Here is a 10,000-nt window from a genome sequence, read left to right on the forward strand (position 1 = left end):
CTTACTCGGCGCCGTCACATTGGTGACCCCGGAAGTCGACTCGCCCCCACTACCTTCCACCCCCACCTCCCTCGCCCCTCCATCGTTGGTACTATGACGGAGGCGGACTCTACCCCAGCAGTTGGCACTGCGGCCGCCCCATTGAAACTTTCACCGTTCGCTAGCGGAGAAGCGTTTGCTTGGTTTCAACGCGCTGAAGTCCACTTTCGTATCAGGGGCGTGACTCGCTCAACCACCAAAGCGGATTATGTTCTCGCGGCGATACCCGAGGACACCTTCCCAGAAATATCCGACTGGCTTTTTGAACAAGGAGACACCCCAATAGCATATGACGTCCTCAAATCATACCTTTTGCAGCAGTACTCGCCGTCGCCAGCCGCCCGTATAGCAAAACTTTTTCAGCTCTCGCAACAACCGTTGGGGGACCAAAGGGCTTCGCTTGCCCTCAGGGAAATGACCAGTATCGCTCGCCTTCAACCTTCTGCAGACGGCTCTCCTCGTGAGGTGAACCTACTCCGTACCCTTTGGATACGCCGTTTACCTGAACCTGTGCGCGCTGCCATACCCGATGTCGATAGTTTACCCATAAAGGACTTTATGACCAAAGCCGACGCCCTTATGGACAGCCACTGCAAGACCTCCATCAACGCCTCCACCCCTGACGACGAGGATGCCTATTCAACGTCAACCGAAGCTGACATGAATGCCGTAGGACATACACGCCTACCCCGTGATGTGCCGAAGCGGCGACAAAGCCGCCCACCACCCACCAATCGCTCGCGCCCCAACGAACGACTTCTACAGCCACTTACTACCTCCCATCCGCCGCAGTTTTGCTACTACCACTTCAGATTCGGGGCAACCGCGAAGAAATGTGCCAAAGATTGTCAGTGGCCAAAAAACGTGTAAGTAGGCCATCGCTTGTGGCGGTGGCCTCCCATGTTTCTAATCTTTTCTTTTTACAGGATGTGGGAACGGGCGTGCGATTTTTGGTAGACACGGGTGCTTGTCGTTCTCTTTTGCCAAGGAAACTCTTCAAGGCACAACGTAGTCTGTCTACATCTGCCGACGTCAGCTTGGTAGCTGCCAACGGATCTGCGATACCCACCTACGGTTACGAGAATCTCACATTATCGTTCGGAAACGGTAAATTCAATTGGAAGTTTCTCGTTGCTGACGTCAAAATGCTAATCCTCGGTGCGGATTTCCTCTCTCATTTCTACCTTCTGGTCGATGTCGCCCACCGACGATTGGTCAACGCAGACTCGTACTTGTCGACACCTCTTCAACCCGCCCCCTCTAACCTCGCTCTCCACATCAGCGCACCCAGGGATGCCTACGCCCACCTCCTCACGTCGTACCCGGAGGTTTTCCGTCCAGAACTTCGCCAAACGCCCACGGTTCCTGCCAAGCACGGTACTTATCACCATATCAAGACGACGGGACCCCCAGTCTTCGCAAAATTCAGACGTCTGGCACCGGAACGATTGGCAGCCGCCAAACAGAAGTTCGCCGAAATGGAGAAAATGGGCCTTTGCCAAAAGGCCTCCAGCCCATGGTTGTCACCCTTACACATCGTTCTGAAGAAAGACGGCTCCCTCCGTCCGTGCGGGGATAACAGGCGCCTGAACATGCAAACAGAACCGGATCACTACCCCCTCCCAAACATTGCCGACGTAACCTCCTACCTGCACAAAGCGAAGGTTTTCTCTACGCTCGACCTCCTGAAGGGGTATTATCAGGTGCCTATGAACCCAGAAGACATCCTCAAGACCGCCATCACCACTCCGTTTGGCACATACACCTTCAATTACTCCTGTTTTGGCCTTCGTAATGCTGGGGCAACGTTTCAACGTCTCATGGATGGCATCCTAGGGGACCTCCCTTTCTGTGTATGTTATGTGGACGACATACTTGTGTTCTCCTCCTCAAAAGAGGAACACCTCCGTCACCTGCGCATCGTGCTCGACCGCCTGCAACAAAACGGCCTTGTAGTCCGATACGACAACTGTACCTTTGGCGCCAATGAAGTGTCGTTCTTAGGGCACCGTATCACTCCTGAAGGAGTCCATCCCCTCCCTGAGAAGGTAGCAGCCGTTCAAAATTTCCCCACGCCCTCGACCGTCAAAGCTCTGCAGGAATTCTTGGGCATGATCAACTATTATCACCGTTTTCTGCCAGTCATTGCCACCACTCTTGCTCCCCTCTACGCCTCCCTCAAGGGCAAGCCAAAGGACCTGAAGTGGGGTCCCCTTCAAGAAGCAGCCTTCTGCAATGCAAAGAAGGCCCTATCAACTGCTGCGGCTCTCACTTTTCCTATCCCACACGCCCCACTCCTTCTCTCCACCGATGCCAGCGACGTCGCTATTGGTGCAGTACTCGAGCAGGTGGTCAAAGGCTCGCCCCGCCCATTGGCCTTCTTCAGCAGAAAACTGTCCAAGGCAGAATCGGGTTATTCTACATTCGATCGAGAATTGCTGGCGGTGCACTTGGCTGTCCGTCACTTTCGCCATTTCTTAGAAGGTACCCCCTTCGTCATTCGTACAGACCACATGCCTCTGGTGCACGCCTTCACTCGACAGTCTGACGCCTGGTCCGCCCGTCAATGCCGACATCTCTCCGCCGTGGCTGAATACAATTGCACCCTCCAATACGTCCCTGGGAAAATGAATCCCGTTGCCGATGCCCTGTCAAGATACACTTTGGCTGCCGTTTAACTGGGATTGGATTACAACGCCCTGGCTGAAGCCCAACGACAGGATCCAAATTATCAAGCTTGTAGGACATCCTGCAGGTCCCTCCGTTGGGAGGATTTTCCCCTCAAAGACTCCAACACCACCCTCCTCTGTGACGTCAGTACTGGTAGACCGCGACCTTGGATTCCTGCCCCCATGCGCCGACAGGTGTTTGATTTCATCCACGGCCTTTCACATCCCTCGTGCCGTTCTACTGCACAGCTGCTGAAGGCAAAGTTCATTTGGCACGGCATTTCTAAGGATGCTAAGGATTGGGTCCGTGCGTGTACTTCTTGCCAAACTTCCAAAGTACATCGCACACGGATTCAGGAGTGGGCACCTTTCCTCAACCTCAGCGTCGTTTCGCACACATTCACGTCGACGTTGTAGGCCCCCTACCCACATCACAAGGACATCGTTACCTGTTTACCGTCATCGACCGCTCCACTCGTTGGCCTGAAGCCATTCCCATGGAAACTGCAACGTCCGCCTCATGTACATCTGCCTTACTCTCTGGATGGATTTCAAGATTCGGTATCCCTGAGCATATTACTTCTGACAGGGGAACCACCTTCACCTCTCAATTATGGACGTCATTAGCGAATCTCCTGGGCATCACCCTACATCAGACAACGGCCTACAACCCCGCTGCCAATGGAATGGTTGAACATTTTCATCGCACCCTCAAAGCAGCTTTGATGTCCCGCTGCAAGGATTGCAACTGGTTTACTCAGCTTCCCTGGGTCCTCCTTGGACTAAGGAAAACTCCTAAAGACGCCCTCGACGTCTCGGCAGCCGAAATGGTGTATGGCGACCCGTTGGTCGTCCCTGCCGAATTTTTTCCTTCTACAACCTCCTCCGACGATCTCCAGCGCATACGTCACGTCGTGGGAAAAATAACTCCGTGCCGCCAGACTTACAAGCCCCCAGCGAAGCATCACATACCAACGGACTTGCACTCTGCAACGCACGTCTTCCTGCGCAACGACACCAGCAAGCCACCATTAACGCCCCCTTACACGGGCCCTTTCCATGTGATCCGACGCAGTCCGAAAGCATTCCTCCTAAACATTCGGGGCAAAGAAGACTGGGTCTCCATTGATCGTCTAAAACCTGCTTATCTTCTGCCAGATGACCCGCCTACAGTTCGCCTCTCTAGATCAGGGCGCCCTATTTAACATGTTCAGTATGTCATTTTTAGAGGGGGAGCCATGTACCAACCGTGTGTCACACAAGTGTACATAATTCCTTTTGTATATATTATGCTTGTATCTTCGCTCTTCCCTCGCACTAAAACGAACATGGAAATTCATGTCTCCGGTTTTGCTCTGAACATTGTCTGTCTTGTGAACTTGTTATGTCCTGTTGCCTTGAGGTTTTGTATATAAAGAAGCGTGTTCCTTAATAAACAACTCAGTCGTTTCCAATCTGCCTTTGAGTTCACACCCTTACTCGGCGTCGTCACAATACATTAGTTTGTATGTTGTATCACCCTTCTATGTTGACCAGTTTAACACACATTGATTTGATTTGTTATATAGTTTACCATGATTCGTATTATACATAGAGTCATTTTCAGTAGGTTTGGTTACGATTATTGAAATGTTTACCTTTGATTATGAAGTAAACATTTTTTGGTTATAGAAAGCCAAGTATCTGGAGACATTGAATTGTATTACGGACCAGTAAGTACAAAACTGCATCCGAGTCATCAGATCTTATTGCAACATTCGTTGACGCCTTTAAAGTATAAAAGATATTACAGTAGCATTAAACAGAGGACTTTCATCTTAACTTTATTAAATAGACGGCGTTCTATTAATTTCCTTATCCAAGATCTAGATTCTAATATCTCGCTCCTATATTCAGTTACCTCTTTGCAATGTTATGATTTTCTTGTATATATTATTCTGATCCATCTTAATATTCATTACTTCCCAAACTCATGATACACTTCATGTTATGAAATACACAGTCCATCATAACACCTAGGTCAATTTTTCGTTATGCTAAAGAATTCACCGAATTCTGTGAATATCTTTCCTGTTATTACTAAATTGTGAATTGGCTTTCCCAGTTCAATAGATAATAAGTTTAATATTGTCTTATAGTGTAAATTTTAAACTATATACCTTTAACACAATTCATTATCCTCATAAATGTGTATCAAGTATTCTGTTGTTTATTTTTCATTCCTCCATATCTTCTCGACACTGGGATAATATCACTCTTGCTGCTGGTTGAATTATGGTATTTTCTTTTTCCTGTTACACCTTGGCTTATAACAATAATAATGATGATAATATAGATATAAATAAATATATACATATATATAAGTATTTGTAATATATGTACATGTTTGCAAGTGTGTCTTTATATATATATATATATATATATATATATATATATATATGTGTGTGTGTGTGTGTGTGTGTGTGCGTGTATATACATATATATATACATATATATATATGTATATATATATATATATATATATATATATATATATATATATATATATATATATATATATATATATAAAGACACACTTGCAAACATGTACATATATTACAAATACTTATATATATGTATATATTTATTTATATCTATATTATCATCATTATTATTGTTATATCTTTTCCCACTTTTATGTGGGGTCTATGTTTCTGGTTAGCTTTCTCCATCTACCTCTGTCCCACATTTCATCACAGGTTAATCCCTTTGATCGAAGGTCATCCTTGATACAGTCCATCCACCTTCGCTTTGGTCTCCCTCTCCTTCTCGTTCCCTGTACATCCATTTCCATCACTCTCCTCACAATATATTGTTCATCTCTTCTCATGACATGACCATACCACCTCAGTCTACTTTCTTGGATCTTATCTGATAGTTTTCTAACTCCTCTGGTATCCCTAATTACCTCATTCTGTATCTTATCTCTTCTTGTCACCCCACACATCCATCTCAACATTCTCATCTCTGCCACATCCATCTTCTTCTCTTCTGTCTTCTTTATTGTCCAAGTCTCCGCTCCATACGTAATTGCCGGTCTCATATATATTTCAAGAAACCTTGCATGGAGTAAAAGAGCAAAAGCTATCCGGGTCAAGCCACTAAGGGTGGGGTAAGCCAGCCCCAACTTGGTGCCGGTCTCAAGCCCGAGTAAATGTGGAGGGTTGGCGGCAGGAAAGGCATCAGGCCATGATAAATTAGCCAAAACAACTATGGTCATTCAGTATAATCAGAATGAAATATATATATATATATATATATATATATATATATATATATATATATATATATGTGTGTGTGTGTGTGTGTGTGTATGTATATATGTGTGCATATATATGTGTATATATATGAATATATATACATACATACATATATATATATATAAATATATATATATATGTATATATATATATATATATATATATATATATATATATATATATATATACATATATATATATATATATATATATATATATATATATATATATATATATATATATATATATATAAATATATATATATATATATATATATATATATTTATATGTACATGTATATATATATATATATATATATATATATATATATATATATATATATATATATATATATATACATACAAGTGTGTTTATGTGAATTGAGCCACAAACAGACTTTTATATTGAATTCACTCAGCCTAGGAAGTATATAAAAAGGATAGAATAATTCTTTAGTAAGTGCTTCTATTACGATCAGTACTCAAAGATATTCCCCTTATATGAAGCATATTTGGACGAGGATTCTAACAATCAGAATATCAAGAGATTTATGTTTGTTTCATCTTTGACTTACGTATTCATATAAAATAGCTGAGTTATTAGTACTTATATTGAAATCTGCCCTTATTCAACATTATAGCCGATGACTGAGTGTATAACGCGTTTCTTTGAAAGAAAATTTGGTTATTAGACACGTGTCATCATTTTTTAAATCCATTTTTTGAAAGATATGTTTTATAACAATTGGACTAATCTTTGAGAGAAATGATTTTGAGTATCCCTGACAAAGTAATATCTATAGTAACTATTCTGGGAAATTGTATATTTGTAGTTATAATATATCAATAGATCTTTATAAAAAAAAGAAGTGCCTGAATATACACTCTAAAACTGGACACACAATGGGGCAGAGAATTAAAGAAATATTCTTGATATCTTATTTTATTACTTTTTGCGTTAAATCTCAATAGAACCTTAAATGGAAATCAATCATGGTAGGAATGTGTTAATGATGGTGAATATGCTCTCCATGGTTGTAGATCTTCACCAGAGTGTGATGGAAGTTGGTGACCTTTTCGAAGATGCGTTCATCGTCAACATGGCGATCGAAGGGGTAACCATGAGGCCTCTTGTCGGGGTAGACTCCATGAGAGCCGTAGTGCATGAATCCTTCCTTGGTGTGAATGTCTGGAATGGCAGCGTCTTTCTCACCGTCGGTCACACAGACGTACAAATCGAATTCCACGCCATTTTCGTTACCTTTGGGGAGGAGGAAACGATTTGGCACACCAACAGCACTCTCGAACTCATGGAGATCGAGGTCTCCTCCACTTGAAAGAGCAGCTTCGGTCTTTTCCATGAGGGTCTTGAAGCTGGGGACATCAGCTACAGTGACTGAAGAATCGGCGGATTTGCGGACAATGTGGTTGTCTCCAGCGGATACTATTAAAAATAATTATGATAGTTAACACAGGGATAAAGAATGAATGTTAATTTCTTATGATTCATTGAAAGTTTATCTAATATTATTTTTCTAAAGCATTGGTGATAGGAATGTTTTCCTTATAGCTTTATGAAAAATGTTGCCAGTAAATCATGTATTTGTTTAATCAGTTATTTCTACCAAACTAATTTTCGATATTTAATATTCATACAAGCACTAATAATGTACAGTAAAGAAAAATAAAGTGAGAAATTTAATTTAATGATAATTAAAACTGCCCTTATTAGAATTTCCCAAATAGCTTATCATCTTTCAAAGGGGGGAGAATTTGTAGAATATCATTCGAAATACTCACATTTTACCCAGAATTTGTCGAGTTCTATTGCCTGCCACCTTGCATCGTCGAAGGAGAATTCTACACCATTGTTGTCCTTATGAGGCCAAATATAAATTCGAATAGTTGCCAAAGTATCTGCTCCTTTGTTGTTCTTAATGTCAATGTTGTAGGAGAATTCCTTGTGGTTTAGACGAGGAACATATGTATCGATGTCAACATCTGGGATATCTTCGGTGTCATCCACAGCATTGATCAGACTGTATTCAAAATCTTCAAAGAAAGTTTCCAGTTTACCATCAATAGCAACATTAGTTACATCCACGTCTTTAAAATCTAAGTCTTCAAAGCTGTAGCTAGGTAGACTATCCTTGTGCTCCCTGAAGATGTTATCCATATACTTATGAAGTCTGAAGAAACCTGGATCACGAGTGGCAGTTTCGAAGTGTTCCATTACACCAGGAGGCATGTTGTATTTTCCATGAGGATCTGTTTGACGACCAAGCATTATGTGGGCGGTATTGTGAAGAGCTCCATAGTATTGTACATTGGGACTGTAGAGAGAAGACTCAATAATATCACCAAGAATATCAACTCCTCGCTCGTTCATGATATCAATGTGAGTACCATCTTCTTTGATGATGTATCCGTGAGCAATGGCATCTCTGATACGGCTTTCGTAGATGACCATATCTCTAACTCTAGCAACTCCATCAACATCTTCAAAATGAATATCATCAGGACGAGATGGGAAAGCCCCTCCGTATTTGTAGGAAGTATGTGGAGCAAATCCATCATGGATAGGTTTCTCCCAGTGAAGTTCCTGTACTGGCTCCAAGTAGTTGGAAATTCTCTCAGCATCAAAACGAACAGCAAGTTGATTGTGTACCCAGAAGAAGTTCTCTCCTTTGCGGTCAAGCTTATGAGAATAAGAATCCCTCCACCAGAAGGGGAATTCCAAATGCCAGAAAACGTGATGGGTGTTCATACCAATGTCTTCACCAAAGTAGGCTACACGTTGTTCCTTGTTCCTAGCTGTACCAGTGAATGAGGATTTGATTTTGGTAGGAGTTTGTCTCATCTTGGCTGCATAGGCTTCTTGAATAACCTCGGTGTTTGTGAACATGTGAGGGGTGACTTCATAGAGTGGAGGAAGCACGACATGTTCAGCCAAAGGATGATGGATGACGCCAGCATAAACTGCATACACAAATTCTCCCTCGTTCATACGTTCACGGAAATAGGCAGCATTTTTGACAACGGTTTCCCAGTCTTTGCAATGCATGAAGACGTCGAAAAGCATCAGAGCTTCCTCACGTTGTCTCTCGTTGAAGAGGGAGAACCAATGCTTCTGCTCCAACAGTCGGTGATCTTTCAGCTCCTTCATGAGACGGTGGACTGCTTCTCCATCATCTGAGTAATGGGAAGTGTCGGCCTCTGGGTCAAAGGTTTTGGCGTAAGTCTTGTGAGTTTCATCTCGAAGGTGCTCGTTCACCTTCCACAAAAGATAGTTCACATCGTGCTGCTTCTGGGCATTTGAAGCATCTGCAAAAATTCATATAAAACATAAAAAGGGGTGATAGTGAATGAAAGACCTTGGCTATCAAATGACATCTTCGTTCATATATATATACTTATTTACATATATATATATATATATATATATATATATATATATATATATATATATATATATATATATATATATATATATTTAGAGAGAGAGAGAGAGAGAGAGAGAGAGAGAGAGAGAGAGAGAGAGAGAGACAGACAGACAGACAGACAGACAGACAGACAAACAGACAGAGACAGAGAGAGAGAGAGAGGGAGATTAGCATTATTTTGTTTCCCAAAATTATATTAGAAATGAAAATAATCTTTTTAGGTTTTTATAATTTATAGTTTCACGATTTGAAATTAAGACGTAAGTTTTTTTCTCCTAACGCAATTTTTTTTTATTGGATCAATGATACATCCTGTAATGAAGGGAATGCTCTCATGCTCTATCTTCGAAATCATATACCTCGGGATTTACGAACTAGGAGATTCTTTGCTGTGGAAGAGAAGCTATCCATGATTATTTTGAATATATCACATTGCTTAATTGCACGATGTGTCTTAATACTCAATCATCACTGATTGAATGAAAGTGAAACCAAAAAATAAAATAAATCAATTACAAAAACTCCTAAACTGGGTTCTTGCTAAACTCTAA

At 41.8% G+C, this 10,000-nt stretch overlaps 1 protein-coding gene across 1 annotated transcript in view; it reads right to left on the minus strand.

Annotated features, from left to right (window-relative positions):
• Positions 1–6,931: 6,931 nt before the first annotated feature.
• Positions 6,932–10,000, minus strand: part of LOC137616630 (hemocyanin subunit-like) — a 3,981-nt gene continuing 912 nt past the window's right edge. Inside the window, exons 2-3 of the mRNA XM_068346538.1 lie at positions 7,807–9,330; positions 6,932–7,450 (exon numbers count right to left, since the gene is read on the minus strand). Coding sequence (XP_068202639.1) covers positions 7,014–7,450; positions 7,807–9,330 — 1,961 coding nt within the window. The 3' untranslated portion in view covers positions 6,932–7,013. The remainder of the gene's footprint in view (positions 7,451–7,806; positions 9,331–10,000) is intronic.

The sequence above is a fragment of the Palaemon carinicauda genome, chromosome 22 (genome assembly GCF_036898095.1).
Source record: "Palaemon carinicauda isolate YSFRI2023 chromosome 22, ASM3689809v2, whole genome shotgun sequence".
NCBI classification, from domain to species: domain Eukaryota; kingdom Metazoa; phylum Arthropoda; class Malacostraca; order Decapoda; family Palaemonidae; genus Palaemon; species Palaemon carinicauda.